The 20,780-nt window shown below is 42.1% G+C and overlaps 1 protein-coding gene across 1 annotated transcript in view; it reads left to right on the top strand.

The window, feature by feature from the left end:
- The first annotated feature begins 11,179 nt into the window (after window positions 1-11,179).
- mtcl2 (microtubule crosslinking factor 2) overlaps window positions 11,180-20,780 on the top strand; it is a 100,659-nt gene continuing 91,058 nt past the window's right edge. The window contains exons 1-2 of the mRNA XM_068048384.1: window positions 11,180-12,208; window positions 17,653-17,877. Of these exons, the coding sequence (XP_067904485.1) occupies window positions 11,471-12,208; window positions 17,653-17,877 (963 nt within the window). The 5' untranslated portion in view covers window positions 11,180-11,470. The remainder of the gene's footprint in view (window positions 12,209-17,652; window positions 17,878-20,780) is intronic.

The raw sequence follows: 20,780 nt of genomic DNA, 5'->3' as shown, positions 1-20,780 counted from the left end.
TATTAAAGCTGTGTAGCCTGAACTGCCAGCCTATCACTAGAATCAGAACTGTCCACTTGATTTGCTGGCGATTAATTCAAAATATAATGTTGCTAGGGAAGAAAGAGTATTGACAATTGCACCTCAATATTTTTTTAGCAAGCTGATAAACATGCATGAAATTGCAAAGCTTTAGTCATTGTTGCTCCCACCTGTGGAACTGTTTCCTAGAGCTTTGAATCTTGTTTATGGAAGTTAAAATGTTGAATTAACTATCATATACTGAACTAAGGCTGATGGAGCATACATTAGACCCAAGACCAACTCTAGTTTACCTGTTTATACTCCAGATCACATTGTTCAGACCTTTCTGTGCTCTTAACAACCACCAGGATAAAATCATGCAGTTTCTGTCTTCAGTACAGTATCTTTTGGCTGTGTTTTGTTTTGCTTGTAACAAACAGAAACAACTGCTAACCAACTGAATAGAATTTTGACAAAATGTTTGCTGGTCAAAAAAGGTGTAACTAAATCTAAATCATTGAAATTGAATTTACAAGTATCAACAGACACCTTTGACTTCACAAGTATGCGTGTGTACTAGTATGCAGACAATGTTGCAAAACAAGCTCTAGCAAATAAAGCAGTTAAGTCATTGCAGTCCACAAATATTAATTAATGCTGTGTGGTTAACTCCTACATTAAACTACACAATGCAAGATGTAACAGGTCAGCATTAAGGAACTTTTACTTTGCAGATCTCATTTCAGGACAGTGAAACGATACCAAATACCCAATATTACTCTTTCGAGTCGACATTCCCACCTGTGCTCTTTTCCTTCATGTGCCAGAAAGAAGATGAGCTGGCAAATCTAGTGGCAGTCCAAATATCCCATGAAAAATAAATCTTATTTGCCGCTGGAGCAGAATAACTTCTTGTTCCTAGCACAGCCAAATGTTATACTTTGATTATGTAAAAGTGCCTTCAGAAAGCTTAGCTTTAGCTACAAAAAATGCATACCACTACTTCCAATTCACAACTGAAGAACAAACCAAAACAAAATATTGAGCAAATCCAAAGGGCATACCTACAATCATACCATGAAAAAACAACGGAAAGTACAGGAGTCTATTATTTTTCTATTATATAGTATTACATAGTATTTACAGTATAGAAACAGGCTGCTCAAAGATGGGGGAGATGGTGGCATAGTGGCAATGTCATTGAACTAGTAATTCAGAGGCCCAGGCTAATGTCCTGGGGAGACAGGTTCAAATCCCACCGTGGCAGCTGGTGGAATTTAAATTCAATTCATTAATAAAAATCTATAATTGAGAGCTAGTAACGATGCCGTGAAACTATCACTGATTGTTGTAAAAACCCATCTGGTTCACTAATGTCCTTTAGGGAAAGAAATCTGCTGTCCTTACCTGATCTGGCCTACATCTGACTCCAGACCCACAGCAATGTGGTTGACTCTTAACTGCCCTCTGAAATGGCCTAGCAAGCCACACAGATTTCAAGGACAATTCGGGATGGGCAACAAAATGCTGGCCTTGCCAGATCCCATGAGAGAATAAGAAAAAGACTTAAAGGACCATGCCCAAGTTTATTCTCCATACAAGCCTCCTCCCACCGTTCTTTGCCTAACCCCATCAGCATATGCTTTCTCCCTCATGTGTTTATCTAGCATCCCCTTAAATCCATCTATTCTGTTAAACTCAAGCTTTCTATTATTAACATAAAGTCTTATTTTCAGCAAACGCCTTGCACCATCTTGAAAGGAGAAATAAGTGAACCTAGCAAAGTGGGTTCTAATACCGTCCTTGCAATTTTATAACAGGTATGTGAAAATATAATCATCATAACCTATCCATTTGCATGAGCTGCTATTTGAAAAGTATATTAGCACTTATCCAAAATAACATTTAAAATTCTGCATCTTATGTATAACAAAATAACATGAGGAAAGAACAATCAGCACGTTGATCTCTTCAGGAGTTTCCAAGTTGATGATAAACCAATAGCGAGAGAGAGCACAGCTTACCTAAAAGGGTGGCGCAGTGGTTAGCACTATAGCCTCACAGCTCCAGTGAAGTGGGTTCAGTTCTGGGTACTGCCTGTGTGGAGTTTGCAAGTTCTCCTTGTGACTGTGTGGGTTTCCGCCAGGTGCTCTGGTTTCCTCCCACAGCCAAAGACTTGTGGGATGATAGGTAAATTGGCCATTGTAAATTGCCCCGAGTGTAGGTAGGTGGTAGGAGAATGGTGGGGATGTGGTAGGGAATATGGGATTAATGTAGGATTAGTATAAATGGGTGGTTGTTGGTCAGTACAGACTCGGTGGGCCGAAGGGCCTGTTTCAGTGCTGTATCTCTAAATAAAATAAATGTCTCTAAGCACCCAGTCAATATAATCATAAAGTTCTCCCGTATATACCAACTTCCTAATGTTCCTAAACATGGAATGAAAAATAATCATATAATTTTACTAATAATGTCTTTGTGTTGCAAAAACTGAAGGCAAAATGTAAGCACTTAATGATATATAAGTAGTTTATCTGTGTGTCTAAAAACTAGAATCCCACTGCCCTGAATAACTGTGCTGCATGTAAAGGGACTGCTGTTAATTCATGTACTCAAAGACTATTATGTTTTTCAAGGATGTTGGGATCTTCTTTTCACAATTAATTTTCCAAACCTTTGTCAAATGTTGACATCCAACAGTGACCGCATAAATATTTAGGGCAGTATATGCCATAAATAAAGTAAAACATTCTGTATGGAAATATATTATTTACTCAGTAGAACACTATGTAGGATTCTGCATGCAGTCAAAAGAGAAAGGAAAGTCTTGGATGTACATAGTGCATTATCATGTCTCTCAGAAACATTTCAAAGCATTTCAAATATAGTAAATTATTTTTGAAATGCAGTTATGTAGGAAAACACAACAATCATTTTCTGCATCGTATCAATCACAGATAAGGACATCTCTGATCACTTTCTTGTATCTCTCTCAACCCACGTCCCATTCCACACCCCAACCCTATCTCATTCTGTATCCATCCTTGGAAAAAAATATCCTCCAATTCACTTACAATTGCACTTTCAAAATTCCAACTGTCTAGCCTTTAGCCCGCCATTCGCCCCAACATTTCTGTAGCTACTGATTTGTTCAGCTGCACCCCCTCCTCCACCTTTGATGCCCTAGTCCCCAACAAAACCATTATTCTCTCACATCCTAGCCATCCCCTGGTATCGCCCTAATCTCTGCTCCCTTAAGTCCAAGAGACACAGACTTGAAAGGATCTTACAGACACTGGTTTAGCCTTCCACTGCCAGATATGGCTGGACTACATAAAACATTATTGGGTCCTGGTCTCATCTGCGAAAACTGCTCACTATTCCAGGATTATCCTGGAATGTAAAGCTAACCCCTTGCTTCTTTTCTCTGCTGCAAACGATCACCTTAAACCCCTTTCCCCATCCCATCCATCCTCACCTCCAACATTAAGTGCAAGGAGCTCATGGACTTCTTTGTTGCTAAGATCAAGACCATCCAATCAGTTGCCTCTGCCATATCCCTCCCTTCCTCTAGCCTACTGGGCCAAACTTCCTCTAAAGTTTCCCCTTCCCTAGCCCTCATCTCGTATCTTTCTCTCCTATCTCCCCTCATGCCCACTCCGAGCACATCTTATGCATGAGAATTATTTCCTGTTCCCTTGATCCTATTCCCAATAAGGTGCTGATCACCCAACTTCCCCTCCAGGTACCCATGTTAGCTGATATTGTAAACGATTCACCCTCTTCAGATGTTGGCCCTCTCTCCTTTAAATCTGCCATCATTACCCTTCTTCTCAAAATACCAGCACAACCCATTGTACTTGCAAAGTACAGCCCCATCTCCAACCTCCCTTTCCTCTCCAACGTCCTTGAAGGTGCTGACAGCTCCCAAACTGATGCCCATCTTTCCCAGAACTCTGGGCTGGATTTTACTGGCCACCCCCCGAACGTCGGGGGTCATGGTGGGAGTCCCGTAAAATGCCTCCGGGAGACGCCCGCCCTGGGCCTCGGCACCAGGAAGGCCCAGCCAAATATTGCCGGCAGTGGTAAGGCCTCGTGGTGGTCCCCCCACCGCTTGGTGATGGGACCAACATTTCAATATGTTAATAAATGTAAATGAATGAATAATTACTTGCCTTGTCGCGGCGGCCATCCTGCTCCGATATTACAGTCGGTAGCCGCCACTCCTGTGCCATCTCATCTCTGACCAGTGAAGTATGGCGGAACACTGGTGGGGAGGGGCCAGGAGGTAGGTTTTCAACGTGGGGGAGAGCAGGATCAAACCTTTTTGATTGGTCTAAGGGGTGGAGGGAAAGGGTAAAGTCCAGAGTTCATTAACTTTGTAGGGGAGAGGTCAAGATCGCAAGGTTAGTTTTATGGGGGGGGAGAGGGCAAGTAATAAACGTTAAGGTCATTGTGGGGTGGGAGAGGAGCGCGATAATTTTATTCAGTTTTTTATAATCAGGTTTCTTTAAAAATTCAAATTACATTGAAGGGCTGGAAGCTCTTTAAAAATGGAGCCGCGCAGTGGCACCAGATGCCATTGCCAGGGATGGATCGCCCGCCCCCTCCACGTCATCGGGGGTTGGAGCAGGGGCAGTCTGCCCCAACATGTAAATATAATATAATATTGCGGTGGTTCTGCGGAGTAAAACGGCGAGCTCGTAAAATTCAGCCCTCTTTGTTTAAATCTCTCCAATTAGCCTCCACCCCTGCCAGAGTACCGAAACAGTATCAAAGTCACAAATGACATCCTGTGTGACTGTGACAAAGGTAAACTATCCCTCTTCATCCTTTTTGACCTGTCTGCAGCCTTGACATGGTTGAACACACCACCCTCCTCCAACGCCTCTACACTGTCGTGTAGCTGGGTGGGACTGCTCTCACCTGGTTCCATTCTTATCTATCTAATCGTATCCAGAATACCACTTGTAATGGCTTCTCTTCTTGGCTCCTGCACCGTTACCTCTGGTTTCCCCTAAGAATCTGTCCTTAGCCCCCTTCTATTTCTCATCTACATGCTGCCCCATCGGCAACATCATCCAAAAGCACAGCGTCAGTTTTCACATGTACGCTGGTGACAGTCATCTCTACCTCACCACTATATCTTTCAACTGCTCCACTGTTGCTACATTATCAGTCTGCTTATCTGACATCCAGTACTGGATGAGCAGAAATTTGCTCCAATTAAATATTGGGAAGACTGGAACCATTGTTTTCGGTCCCCGCTCCAAACATCGGTCCCTAGCTACTGACTCCATGGGCTGGATTCTATAGTGCCCTCAATGTCGTGTTCCATGGTGGGAGGTGCCTGGAGATGGCTCCGGATGAGGCCCACCATGGACCTTGACGCCGGCAGGGCCTGGCTCGATATTGCCGGTGGCAGCAAGACCTCATGGCGGACCCCCGCTGCTTGGCGATGGGACCACAATTTAAATATTTAAATAAATTAAAATACCTGCATTCATTACTCTCCCCTCGCCTCATGAAGTCCCACTGTGATCTTCATTCCGGCGGCCGGCACTACCGTGCCTTCAGATCCTCGTCTGGGGAAACGAGATGCAAAACTGGTGGGGAGGGGACAGAGCTGGCTTCTCAGGGCAGGGGTGGGGCGAGTGGGGGACGGGGTCAAATTAATGTCATGGGTGTAGGGGATGGTAGGAAGGGTTATAGTTTAAAGTTCGTGCAGTGGGTGGGGAAAGGTAAGATGGGAAAGGTAAGTGTTTTGGGGGAGAAAGGGCAAATAATTAATTTAATTGTTATTGGCAGGTGAAATAATCAAGAGTGCCAAGCCTGCTATACTCTCAGCACTACATGAACTGCTATGCCTGTGCTGGGACGAGGGAGCAGTACCTCAGGACATGCGCGATGTCAATATCATCACCCTCTATAAAAACAAAGGTGACTGTGGTGACTGCAACAACTACCATGGAATCTCCCTGCTCAGCACAGTGGGGAAAGTCTTTGCTCGAGTCGCTTTAAACAGGCTCCAGAAGCTGGCCGAGCGCGTCTACCCTGAGGCACAGTGTGGCTTTCGTGCAGAGACATGCTGTTCTCCCTTCGTCAGATACAGGAGAAATGCCGCGAACAACAGATGGCCCTCTATATTGCTTTCATTGATCTCACCAAAGCCTTTGACCTCGTCAGCAGATGTGGTCTCTTCAGACTACTAGATAAGATTGGATGTCCACCAAAGCTACTAAGTATCATCACCTCATTCCATGACAATATGAAAGGCACAATTCAACATAGCGGCACCTCATCAGACCCCTTTCCTATCCTGAGTGGCGTGAAACAGGGCTGTGTTCTCGCACCCACACTTTTTGGGATTTTCTTCTCCCTGCTGCTCTCACATGCGTTCAAGTCTTCAGAAGAAGGAATTTTCCTCCACACAAGATCAGGGGGCAGGTTGTTCAACCTTGCCCGTCTAAGAGCGAAGTCCAAAGTACGGAAAGTCCTCATCAGGGAACTCCTCTTTGCTGATGATGCTGCTTTAACATCTCACACTGAAGAGTGTCTGCAGAGTCTCATCGACAGGTTTGCGGCTGCCTGCAACGAATTTGGCCTAACCATCAGCCTCAAGAAAACAAACATCATGGGACAGGATGTCAGAAATGCTCCATCCATCAATATCGGCGACCACGCTCTGGAAGTGGTTCAAGAGTTCACCTACCTAGGCTCAACTATCACCAGTAACCTGTCTCTAGATGCAGAAATCAACAAGCGCATGGGAAAGGCTTCCACTGCTATGTCCAGACTGGCCAAGAGAGTGTGGGAAAATGGCGCACTGACACGGAACACAAAAGTCCGAGTGTATCAAGCCTGTGTCCTCAGTACCTTGCTCTATGGCAGCGAGGCCTGGACAACGTATGTCAGTCAAGAGCGACGTCTCAATTCATTCCATCTTCGCTGCCTCCGTAGAATACTTGGCATCAGGTGGCAGGATCGTATCTCCAACACAGAAGTCCTCGAGGTGGCCAACCCCCCTAGCTTATACACACTACTGAGTCAACGGCGCTTGAGATGGCTTGGCCATGTGAGCCGCATGGAAGATGGCAGGATCCCCAAAGACACATTGTACAGCGAGCTCGCCACTGGTATCAGACCAACCGGCCGACCATGTCTCCGCTTTAAAGACGTCTGCAAACGCGACATGAAGTCCTGTGACATTGATCACAAGTCGTGGGAGTCAGTTGCCAGCGTTCACCAGAGCTGGCAGGCAGCCATAAAGGCGGGGCTAAAGTGTGGCGAGTCGAAGAGACTTAGCAGTTGGCAGGAAAAAAGACAGAAGCGCAAGGGGAGAGCCAACTGTGTATCAGCCCCGACAAACAAATGTTTCTGCAGCACCTGTGGAAGAGTCTGTCACTTTAGAATTGGCCTTTATAGCCACTACAGGCGCTGCTCCACAAACCACTGACCACCTCCAGGCGCTTACCCATTGTCTCTCGAGATAAGGAGGCCAAAGAAAAGAATTGGCAGGTGGGAGAGGGGCCAAAGAAGGGTATTCATTTAATTTCATTTAATCTTTCCTTAATTATTTAAATTAGCCAGTAGGGCTAACAACCTTTAAAAATGGTGTCTGTGTCTGCCCACAGGCAGCTGACACCATTGCCAGGGATGGACAGCCTGCCTCCTCCACGTGATCGGGGTGGGGGGCGGACCGCCCTGGATATTTAAATGAGCCACTACGCTTGGAATCGCAATAGCTCTTTGGTGATTTCGGCGGCAGGCTTATAAAATTCAGCCCCATCTGTCTCCGCTCAACATTCTGTGACTAACCCAGTCTGTGCCAGATTTGACCCTGAGATGAGCTTCCAACCACATATTCACACCGCCACCAAGACCTCTATTTCCACCTTCGCAACAATGCCTGACTTCCCCTGTCTCAGCTCAACTGCTGCCGCAACGTTCATTCATACTTTTGTTACCTCTAGACTTGACTATTCTAACTCACTTCTGGCTGGTCTCCCACATTCTATTCTCCCTAAAGTTGAGGTCATCCAAACCTCTGCTGCCTGTATCTTAACTCGCACCAGGTCCCTTGCACCTATCAACCCTGTTTTTGCTGACCTACATTGGCTCCCGGTCAAACAACGTCTTGATTTAAAATTTTCATCCTTGTTTTCAAATCCCTCCATGACCCCACCCCTCCCTATCTCCATAAGTCCCTCCAGCCTCACAACCCAAAGTACAAAACCTCCAACAGTGTAGTAGCATTTTGGAATGTCTGCCAAGCTCATGCTAACTGTTATAAGAAAGGAGTGAAACAGAGTTTATGGACTATCATCGGGACATTAGCACTAGTGCTCCAACTCTTAAAAAAAACTGATTCCCAGCATAAGCACCTGAACTAGGCAATATAATGAACATTCCTTGAAAAATGAAAAAAGCACAGAAAACTTTACTTAACATGAAGTTTGTCATGCAGAACCCCCTCCCCAATCTGCCAAGAATGAGGCATATTAATTTTGTCATATGAACATTGATTTTAAACTGTTGCTGGAGCGAGGAAATGACTTGTTAAACAGATCAGCCATGACCGGAAAAAATATTTGCATACTAACAGACAGTGCTCGGAGGGACAAAGGGGCTATTCTCTGCTACAGTTTAACCCACAATGGACTTTGAGCACCAGGTATTGTGTGTAAGAAGAGACATTCCAGGGCTAAGACAAGGGAATCCACAAACAGATGTGGTCAGACCAGCTAGTCACATGACTAACCTACTTGGCAACCTGGGTTTTTCTGAATTGTACAAAGAGTTTGAACTGAAAGGAAAAAACTGTTTGCTCCTGGAGCGAGAAGACCTCTCCTGTCTGCTCCCATCTCTTTCTCACAAGCCTCTGGACCCACTGAGGACACATGAACTTCAAGAGAGAAAAGTCTCCTACATTGAACAAGGTTTAAGAAGAATACTGGGCCCCAACGAAAAGCAAGACCTACCTACAATCAAGGACTTTACAGCAATTTCGAAGAACAGTACCAAAAACCATCTTCAGATATTGCCTCAAACTTTATTTTATTTATTTTGCTCTTTTCTGTCTCTATTTGCATGTGTGTATCGCGTATGCATGCTAGTGTGGGCATGTCACATATCCGTAGGCGTTAACTGAATTAGAGTTTAAGTTTAATAAAGTTCAACCTTTTTTCTTTAAACCTAAGAAAACCTGTTTGGCTAGTTTCTTTGCCTTATAATTGGAAGAGAGTGAACAAGGATTCACGAAGGGGGAGCTAAATAAAACCCGGTGTGTTTAAAATTAAACCCTGTTATGGTAAGACCAGGTGAAGGCTGAGAGGGAACCCTAGACCCCTTTCTCACCTGGTCGTAACAGCATTATATCGCTATATTTGATTTGGGCACAAAAAATCACTTTTGTAATGGCATTCAACTCATAAATGGTTCATAATTAAGATGGTAGTAATTAATAGGTCTGATGGCTCCATATATTGTTGATTACAAACAATTGTTTCATATCTAGTACATCAGCTTGCATGAGTAATTTCATATTAACATTTGCTGTACAACAATATTTTCAGTTTATTGCAGAGAAATATACTGTACTGTCCAAAGTAAAAAAGGACAAAATAACCTTACACCATTCACTTTATTAATGAGCACACAAGGAATCTTTCAAGAGATACTTTTCCACAGTCAAGGAAAGACAATCAATGGCTAAATCAATTTAAGATCAACTCAAACAATTATTGATAGATGCTGGAAAAACATTGTCATCAGAAGGTATGCAAGAAAAGATTCAACTCCCCATTCTCTTTACATTCTTCCTTAATGATATAATAGATCGGGATCTCCCTTGTGTGGGACACCTCAGGTATGAACCCATAGCCTACAGTTCTATGTACCAGCAGCACGGGATTACATTAACTACCAGGCAATTTGGAAAATATCTGGTAGTTACATTTTACAGTTGGAATAATGTCTGTTATACAATTTATAATACAAATAATTTATAAAAAGCAAAGATCAAGAAGAATACTTGTTAGTTAAGCATTGAAAGTCAGAGTGCTTGAACCTCAGTTAAGCACAGGATCAAATTTGACTGTGATGTGTTACTCTTCGCAGTTAAGTAACCTGTTCACACTATCAAGGTTCACAGACTAAAAATGGCCACAGTTCCAGGATGTGTAGAATCCGTGGAATGGATTGCTCTGACTACTTGCCACTCTTCCAAGGTCTGTGTGTACATGATTGAGCTTGGAATAGGATCACAGCGTATCCATTGGTTCACTTGAAGCTTTCAGCAACCAGTGGACATTGCTGAACATACCATGCTTTGTCAACATAGATAATCAGATCTTGTTTTAACATTTATGTGTACATTTTGGCTTGACTGGGCCACCTGCATTAGTGGTGCCATGTTCATGTGGGAGATACTTATTAATATGCTAGTGATTTACTTTTGTCCTGGTGCCAACGGCCCTGTAAGTTGGTCCTGTATTGGCCAAGCCAAGAGAGGCACATGAAGAATGGCCTACTGGACAATGTGCCAGGAGCCTCTGTTGCTTCTGGAACCATAATGTAACATAAGGCACTGTCCCCTGGAGGAGGGGGAAAACTGGGCACCAAATCCATTGAATCTTTTTTATTTTCACTTGTTAAAATAAGAATTATGAAGTAAGGATATAACCTGTTTTTGTGTGCATCTCATTTTATTCCATAAAAATGAACCCTTGTTTCTAATAATGTGTCTTAATGGCTGTAATTCTCATAAAAAAGCACTATTGGGTGAGAAACTAAAAATAGAAAATGTTGGGAGTTCACAGCACAGGAATTAAAACAAACAACGGATTAATGTGTGGAGGTTCTGGTGAAAGCGACTCCAACCTTAACCTGTTTTTCTCTTTTTGGCCACTGCTGTATATTTTCTCTATATTTCAGTTTTACAAAATCTGCTTATTTTTTTAAAAAAAGAAAATGTGTACTGTTGCGTATATAATGGTCTGAACTTAAGAGATACAACGAGATGACTGTATGCGATAAATTAAAATAAAAGGAAGACCATTGTGAAAGCGGTTGTGTGTGTGTTTGGGGCTGAGTAGCAATTCCAGCGAAGGACGTCTGATGCAAGGGGGGAGCAAGTTGGCTCTGAGTGGGCAACATGCGTCACTGGATGAGGAGCTTTGGGCGGTGTATGATGCTATTTTCCAGGAGTGGAGTGGCGCATTAAACAGGAAGCGTGTTTCTGTGAAAACAGAGATTCTAAATCTATCTATCAAGAATACAAGGGATAGGGAGGCGTCCGTGCCACGGGCTGTTTGTATTCTGATCGCAATTTGCAATCGTGTTGAATGAATCAGCGTCCACGCCAGGACTCGGCGGGGATGGGATGAAGACTGTGGCTCAGACAAGGACTGCTGTGTCTTGTTTCTCGAACAAAAAATCCGTTCATCGAGAAGTAGATGGGTGAGGGATGGAGGCGGTGAACGGAACGTCAGAGATTCAGCAACAGCAGCAGCAAGTGAAGAGAAAGCTGCCCCGAGCCCCGTCTCCAGCCAGACCCAAGGCGATCCGGGGCTGGTCGGTGGCCAAATCCAAATGTAACCCGGGCTCGAAGCCGGGGCTCACTCAGTGCCGGTTGTCCAGGCACAGTCCCGCTCTGAAGGACATCAAGCTGGGGAAAATGCCGGCGAGTAAGGCGGCGGCGGCGGCGGCTTCCCGAGCGAGCAAGAAGCCGGAGAGAGGCGGCGGCGGTGGGAAAGGCGGTGCTGCCGGTAAGAGGAAGAGCCAGCGGAGCAGCAGCGCTGCGGCTTTCGCTCAGGGGAAGCTCTCGCCCAGCGTGACCGATAGCAGCTCCGAGCTGTCCGACTGCCCGTCCGACGACAACAAGCTGCTGTCCCCCGCCGACACCGGCGACAGCGAGTCGGGCCGAGGGGCCAGCGAGTCCGAGCACCTGGACGGGAGGGGAGGCATCCCCACGCCCCCCGACACCCTGGACGACAGGACCTGGCCGGGGGAGGACGGCTCCCTGGCTTCGGCCAGCGGGCAGTCGGACGGAGCGTCCGGGGCCAAGTCCCCGTCTCTGGAGAGCCGGCTTCATGTCAGCAACTCGCTGGCCTTTTCCGATCTCAGCGAAGAATTCGTAGACAGCATCCAGGAGGAATTCTTAAAAGAAATAGATGAGCTTCGATCTGAAAACGATTATCTGAAGGTAGGCGAGACCATTATAATTTTGTTTTAATTTTGTGGCTGTGCAAGATCATTGTTTCTGCTGTTTTCATCCGCATTTCGTGGATGTGCCTCAAATGGCTGGGAATTGAGGAATGAACCGAGTTGAGGTTTATTGAATGCACTGCAGTGGATTTACTGGGTGGTTAAGCGATCTTAAGGTGCACTGTATGCTTGAAGTAAGGCTTGTGTACCAGTTGCCTTCCATTTTCAGGGTTTCATCCCACTTATCCAGATGTAGGTACAGTCAGAACCTCAGGATTGCCCCCATGCAAACATGTGATCAATAGATTTGTTGACAGAACGAGATTAAGCTGGCACTGTAAACTGCCATACTATTACTGTAAGGTCTTATTACAGTTCTAGAGATGTTTTCACTGGTGGAAGCCAAGGTTGTGTTTCAAGGATATTAACAGATAATAGCATCCACTAAAGCACTTAATATTGCTCAAGAGCATCTGGAGGATTTGAGTTATGCAGTATGTGGTTATACTGGATTTTTGCAGGTCTTAATTCTATTTATTTTGGGAGATGAGAAACTATGCTCGATTCTATTTATGCTATGAATAGCACTGCATTTTGTGACAGTTAATATTTGAAGGAGCAAACGTATTGACATCCTTGCAATGTAATCATTGTAGCAGCAAAGGGAAATGGCTACCCATGAGTTGTATAAGCTGAGAGAAATTTCTCTTAATATTCCATTGATGTACATATAATATAAAACTTTATGTGCACACTTCCTGTTTGGTCAGCTGCTGAAATCTTTATTCATGCTTTTGTTACATCCCAGTCTCAATTATTCCAGTGCTGTTCCATTTTCCACCCTCTGTAAACACGAGCTCATCCAAAGTTCTGCTGCTTGTATCCTAGCTCTCACTAAGACCCATTCATCCATCACCTTTATACTCACTGAGCTACAGTGGCACCTGATCCAACAACACCTTAAATACAACACTCTCATTATTGAGTTCAGATCCCTCATGACCATGCCCCTTACTTCTGTAACCTCCTTCAGCCGTCCAAACCCTCCGAGAACTCTATAGTACAACCCTGCAAACCCTCCGAGAACTCTATATTGCTCTAATTCTGGCCTCTTGTGCATCGCCGATTTACTTCGCTCCCCATCATCAGTGGGGTGCCTTCAGCTGTCTAGACCCTAAACTCTGGAATTCACTCCCTAAACTTCTCCGCCTTCCTATCTCCTCTCTCCTTTAAGACTCTCCTTAAAACCTACCTCTTGGACCAAGCTTTTGGTCACCTGAACTAGTATTTTCTTATGTGGCTCTGTGTCGCATTTTGGCTGATAATGCTCCTGTGAAGTATCTTGGAATGTTTTACTACATTCCATGCAATTTGACACTGTCATACTTCAGATGTCACATTGATTGTTTACTTAACAATTAAAGGCACCTAAGCAGAATAACACATTGTACATGGCATTTTATGTAACAATTGTCTTTTTTACATTGATAGCGTATAACTTACTGGAAGCAACACTGTGGGAGATCCAGTATTCTTAAAACAGCATTGCTTATTTTAAAAATGTTAAAATTTCTTTCACAACCTCTTTCATGTTATGGACATATTATTGGATGGTGCAGAAGCTCTTGCCTTGCATGCATAATTTAGTTGTTTTTAAAGAGTTTTACCAAGCTACTTGCCAATCTGAATAATCTCTTTTCCTTCAAAGTGCCCAAGTTTAAGATCTACATATCATTGTCCAGAAATCATTGTAAAATAATATAATAGTGCCAGAATATGGGTCGCTAACTCATTAAAAGTATAAAATCAAATGAATGACTTTGTTTTCAGTGGAAGGCATGGACCATATAGTCCCTATAACTTTAAATCAAGTTTAATATTAGACTGTTGTCACAAAATCAGAGAACACCAGCATGATACATCAACATGAGTAGTGACCAGAAAACCACAGCTGTAGGATTGAATGATACTATGCAATATTAATAACAAACATTTCAGAACAGTCAGATAAAATTCCAATGTCTGCCATTTTAACAAAATTCATTAATGTTTTTGTTGTTAATATCACACCCTGAAATTTTTAAATCAAGAAACCTTTTTACTTGAGACAAAAAGTTAATTCTACAGAAAGAAACAGAGGAATATAGAAGTCAACTGTGGCTGAGTGATATAGAAAAGAGCATCCTAGATTCAATCTCTGATCTCTCTTCTGCTTAATTAGTTATTTTCAACAAAGCCTGTAAAGTTGGTCTCAATGTCCCAAGGTCAGGGAGAGGAATCATTGACTTCAAGACAGATTGGTGGAACATTGGCAAGATTTTAAAAAAGTAGAGCCTCAAATTATAATTTCTGTTTACAGAACTGAGCCTGATTGTGGTGATCCGCTCCATCGATACAAACTAGTTTTCACTATGCTGTTACATTATTTTATCCCGTATGACAAAATATTACTTTTTGATGCTTTATATTTTTAATGAAGTAAATGACTTTCATTTCCGGCCTTACAATTCTCTCCACAGCTGACTGCCATAATAAGGATTAAGTGTTGTATGAATATATTGTGCCTGTTTTAACCAAAATAGAATAGAGGATCTATATGACTATTTCTTTTATGTAAGCATACCAAAATAAAATATCTGTTAAAATTCCTGGTTGTCTGCTGCTCAGAAACAAAATTTGAGCTTGCCACGTGAACTTCACTTAACACATCGTAAATCTGTTATACTGCCCTTAAGGCCTGCTGCACAAAATTTGGAGTGATAAGCCTTTTATTTCTATATAACAACTGTTTTTTTTTCAAATTGGCTTTGTTTTTGTATCGGGTTATGTAGCTAAAATTTGAAACAGTTTTATGACATAACTTTAGTACTGAATTTCAGACAAAGGTAGATCCATCTATTTATAGTTAAGGAGCTAGGGGAAATTAAGGTGAGCTGTTTAGTTAGAGAGTCATAAGAAAGGAGTTCTAGTCCTCCAAGTTAGAACCTCAAATGTTTTTAGGTGCTGTATGGTCCTGGCATTCTAACCCACAAAGTTTCAGCCCTTTTCTAGTTGTGGTTATATTTCTTGCTTGCTGGTTTGTCCTATTTAAATTTGGGTGGGAGTGTTTTTAGCATTGTTGTCTTATTAGTGGTTAAATCTTAAATCAAAACAGTATAATTGGTTATCCATAGCATGACAAAAATATGAGCTAGATTTTCCACTCATTGGGCTAGATCACTTTCTGCCAGATTTTGCTGAAACAATAATGGTGTCTGACTAGTGCATGGTATTAATCCGCAAATCGGCCAGCAACTTGAAAGGAGGAAAAGATGCCCCGTGAATAGCAAATCACCCACAATTTGCTGACTGATGTGCGTGCTCTACCATTAACTTCACAAAATCGGCACCTCCCACTTCAGATTGTGAATTGTTTTAGGAGACATACAAAATGTCACAACAAATTCTTACTTTTCCTTCTGTCTCTTAATCCATTCTTGCTTTTCTTCTCTCTCTTTCTCTTTCTGTACCTGATTTAACATTAAATTCACCCACTCTAATTAACCCTCCTTCTCAGTCCTGGCTCTGTTTCTCAATCATTTGGTTAAGGTAATATATTTATAAATTTTGTCTCATTGATCACCAAGATCCCAAAATGCCTTGTTGCCCTCACTGTGCTATTATCAGCTTGGGCTTCCAGCAATCTTGCCAATTATGTCTAAGTCACAGCATCCTGACTTGGACACATATTGCCATTCCTTCATTGTCAGAGGGTAAATCTTACACCATTGTGGGAGCTTCATTACTACAAGGATTGCAGTGGTCAAGGAAAAAGCCCATTACCACCACCTCAGGGGAATTAAGGATGAATAATAAATGCAGTTTGTCAGCACTGCCCACATCCTGAGAACAAAAAAAAAAATTACAGGATGCTGAGCTTATGTTAATTTAATGTACTAATTTGAATGGTGCAAGACTTCAAGTGAAGACGTAATCCCTATCTTAAAGCATGTTTGTGAAGTAGATTTTTTTTTTTCTCAAATATGACCTTTAATTCCAGCATCCACACACAGTTTAAAGGAATGGAGCTGTTTAAATTGTCTAAAGCTGAAGGATGAAACCTAAATGCAGTCTTAACCTACTAATCATATGAAATCTATCTTTGCCAAACTTCCAGTTTAGTGTAGGACAGGCCTCATCAATTAACCCCATACTCGTCATTGAAAGCCCACCTTGCACCCACAGGAAGTGATGTGGGCTAGTCATTTGATCCTTCCCCCTGTGGTCATTTATATCCCATCTGTTCCAACACAAAGCTTAAATGTATGTACAGCTGGCATCACCAAGCAGCTGGAAAATCTGCACTTCACTACTGTTTGCATAATGGGTAATACTGAATTCATGTCATTTGGAGGAATTCAGTGCATAACACTTCACTCTTTTCTTCAGAATTCATTTCAAGAGCAGTAAAACTCACAATCAAACTTGTGTTACGACCATAGTTAGATTATGCTTGCATCTTTTAATATAATGACTGATTAGGCTAAAAGTAATTGTGATTTTGTTTTCCTAATAAATTATATTTTGTTACTGTAAAATTAAAACCTGCTGAATTGCTTTCTTACTACAGCTGGGAAAATCACAGGAGGGAGTGACTTCTGTTCTCATGCAAGCACACTTCTCAGTGGGACTTAGTGAATGTGATGCTCATATTTGCGTGATGCTTGTTGTTAATCAGTGCATTAATAACACTTCATAAAAGACATACCCTGCACAATCATTCAATTGAGATTCAGGCAGCTACAACCTATCATGGTTATTAGCTTACTTTATTAAAATTGGTTAGCTTTGCTAGGCATCTTTCTTTCCAGCACAGAGAAAACTGACAAGTGCAGTCAGTAGTTTAACTATCCTAAATGCTTTCCAAATGCAAGCATTCATGTTATGCATTGTTGTATTTCTGGAATGACAGGTATTCTGAAACAAGTATTACACCAGCTTCACCCCATTGCAGATTATCTGCTTGTGCTTTTTGTTCGCTCTGTATTAGTGGTGTATATGCTTCTTTATTGAGTGACATATCGCAGGGAAGAAAACAATGGAATGATGAGGAATAAAGCTTGATGCATGATGAATTATATTTCATAAGATCCTGATCTATCCTCTTCATAGCTGTTCACCCAACTGCGAATCTTGCAAATGATTAATGGGGCCTTGAGTTTGAATTTACTGTTTTACATGTCAAAATGAGTAAAGCTTTATTAAATCCTATACTTAAGGATAGCTCACTTGAACAATGAAACTCACAACAGGAGTAAAATATTATACTGCATAGGATACCTTTGCAGACTCATTGTTATGTGGAGGGTAATAGAATTTATTTGCTTTTCATTTGCTGTCCTATTTTTTAAAAAAAACTGGTGCAAAAAATTAATTAAATATACTGATGTTTCCTGATATTAGGATGAAATTGAGGAGCTTCGAGCTGAAATGCTGGAAATGAGGGATATCTATTTAGAAGAAGATGTTTACCAGCTGCAGGAACTTCGTCAAGAACTCGACAGAGCAAACAAAACTTGCAGGATCCTTCAGTACCGTCTGCGAAAGACTGAACGAAGAAGCCTAAGAGTAGCTCAGACAGGCCAAGTTGATGGAGAACTAATTCGAAGTTTAGAACAAGATGTGAAGGTATTTATATATATATATATATGTCGAGTTTTGTTGAGCATTTATTTCCAGAATATTCTTGGACTGTATTAAAGGGACTGGTAACTGTACAGTAACTTGCTACAACTTTGTTAGTTTTATTTGCATGGTTTAAATGTCATATTTTGTGTAGTAATCCTTCTATATAATGTCTTCCTGCCCAATGTTTGTTGCCAGAAAATAGTTGGATGAGTTTGGTCCGGAAGTTGCATTGTAATCAATAAGTGTGCAGGAATGTTGACTGGGTGTGAAAGATAACATTACGCAATGAATTGTCTTTTCAAAAATGTTGATATGATTAACTCAATGAGAATAGTTTTAGTTTCTTTTAGTAGCTGTCCAGTTTGCTTTCCTCTTGGAAAGCAGTTACCTAGAAACCAAATTTTGAAATTAATTGCAATTAAAAAGTAAAATTGGCATCGTACTTATTCTGCCACACTTTTGCTGATGGTAACCTCCACTTCAGTACCAGGTCTATAACATAAAAGAAATGGAACCGTTGTCCCAGAAGTTCCAGGAATCTCTCAAAAAATAATAGTTTTTTTGTGGGCATTTTTGAAGACTGACCATCAGCTGTGTCTCTATCTCAAATCACTTGCACAAACCTGCGGTATTTTGTATTCACTGCCATCTAAGTACTTTGTCCAGCCACCAAGACAGTACAACAGTATAAAAACAATGGGGAGAATCATTACAAGCAATCATGCGTGCCTAGTTTCTTAATATTTTAGTTCTATAGAATTCACCATAGTAAATAGGACAGATTCTACAATACCACCAGAATTGGCCAATATTGCACAACCTTTCAGTAATTAAAATTATGTTTATATTCACGTGCCAGAATTAAAAGTGGTAGCCAAGGAGATAGCCACTAGTAGGTCATTAGACAACAGGTTTGAGCTCTCATTGGATGGACATTAGGCGCTCGGAATTCTTCCTGAGTCGCACAACGGGCAGTACAACTCCTCATAAAATCTGTTAGTGCATTGCCAACATTCTTCCAAGCACAACAGAAATAAACAATATGCTCCATCATGAACTGGAGATGAAGAGCTTTAGAAGTAATTGCGCACCTCCTTGTAGCCAAAGCAAGCACCAAACGCTGCACTAATGAGCAAGTTTTAACTGGACTCCAGGCAATGCCTTCCAGCAATTAGCATTTCCTCACTAAATTTATGATATGCATCAGCCTTCCTGTGGAGAAGACATCCATTCAGGACCACTTGAGACATTCCAGCTTCCTTGATGCCCTAGGCGACCAATCCATTATTGAATGCTGGATTCACTTGACACTAGCTGCTCAATCCAGGTCCTCCAACATGGGCCAGACTCCAGCTTACTAAACAATGGGCTGGTGTAGGCTGGAGGTCTCTCTCCCTGCAACTTTTCTCCTTTTCTTGCAAATTCAGGCACAGTTTGATTCTGGATCCCACAAAGACTGACAGAAGCCCTTCTGTTGACGTAAAACAGCTCTGAACTATGAAGGAGATGTTGGTTGGATGCATAATCAAATGTGCTGTAATCTTAAACTGCATTGGAACTTGTCATTGGAAAGGGTAGGAAGATTCAGATCATCCTTCACCCTTCTCAGTGAAGCCCCAAAGAGCTGCATCCAAGTGTAAGTTGGAACTCCCATTTTATCAATGTGAATCAACAATTGATACAGACACCTTTTTAGATCTTCCAGTAAAAACCTTTTACCGTCTTGAGCTGTACAGAGTTCTGTGTTAATTGGATGTACCCATGACCATATCCCTGGTTACTCCATTGGTCAAGATGGGGAGTTAAGTAGGGTAGATCCTCCGGCACATCTGTCAACAACAACTTCAAATTATGGAAAGTGTTTATAGTTCATTCATTTGCATTTTAAGGGCACTGTTCATGTCATGAATGATGTTTAAATCAGCTCAGTAAAATTTTGAAAATGTGCAATCTTATGCAAGCTATTTCCAAATGGTTAAAATGCTGGCTTAATTTTAAGCATGCCAGGTTTGCAATGGAACTGCTTTTACCCAATCTGCATAGGCATTGGCCGCACTTCTAAATTTGTGAGGCCCATTTTTTTTAGTTGTCCCAGGCATTTGGCTAAGAAAAAAGGCCTTTGGGCCTCTTGAATATGTCAATTAGGAGGATAACACCTGTTGAAGGACTCCTTTATAAAACTAGTTCTTGCAGAACGGTGCAGGTGTTGGTCCTGCTCTGCTCAAAGCTCATCAGCAGCTACCAACATAAAGCAAGTTATGAAATTTACTAAATAACCCTTCCTGCAGAACCAGGAGGAGCGGCTGTGCTGCCTCAACTCTGCAGCCATTGTGATTGCCCTGGAGCCTGCTCCATTCCCCCCACCCCACAACTACTGAGACTGGGGGTTTCTCCCAGTGAGGCAAGTGGCTCTAAATTTGTTTTTTTTCCATCAGGTGAGCTGTTCCCACAAGTACCTACATAATGAGAGATTGAATAGACTAGGCCTATATTCCCTGGAGTTTAAAAGAATGAGGAAAAAAATCTAATTGAAACAACAACTTATAAATTGAAACATATAAAATTCTTAAGCTGCTTGACAGGGTAGACGCTGAGAAAATGTTTCCACTGGCTGCGAAATCCAGAACATAGGGTCTCAGTCTCAGAATCAGCCATTTAGGACTGAGAGGAGGAGAAATTTCTTCTCCTTAAGGGTTGTGAATCTTTGGAATTCTCTACCCAGATTAACTGTAGATGCTCAGTCATTGACTATATTCAATACAAAGGTCAATAGATTTTTGGGTACTAAGGGATATGGGGATAGTGTGGGTACATTGAGTTGAGGGAGAAGATCAACCATGATCTTATTGAATGGTGGAGAAGGCTCAAAGGGCCAGATGGCCTACTCCTGCTCCTATTTCTTA

Source organism: Heterodontus francisci, chromosome 16, assembly GCF_036365525.1.
Source record: "Heterodontus francisci isolate sHetFra1 chromosome 16, sHetFra1.hap1, whole genome shotgun sequence".
Lineage (NCBI taxonomy): Eukaryota > Metazoa > Chordata > Chondrichthyes > Heterodontiformes > Heterodontidae > Heterodontus > Heterodontus francisci.
The sequence above is the reverse complement of the archived record's forward strand: the minus strand, read 5'-3'. Positions and strand labels throughout refer to the sequence as shown.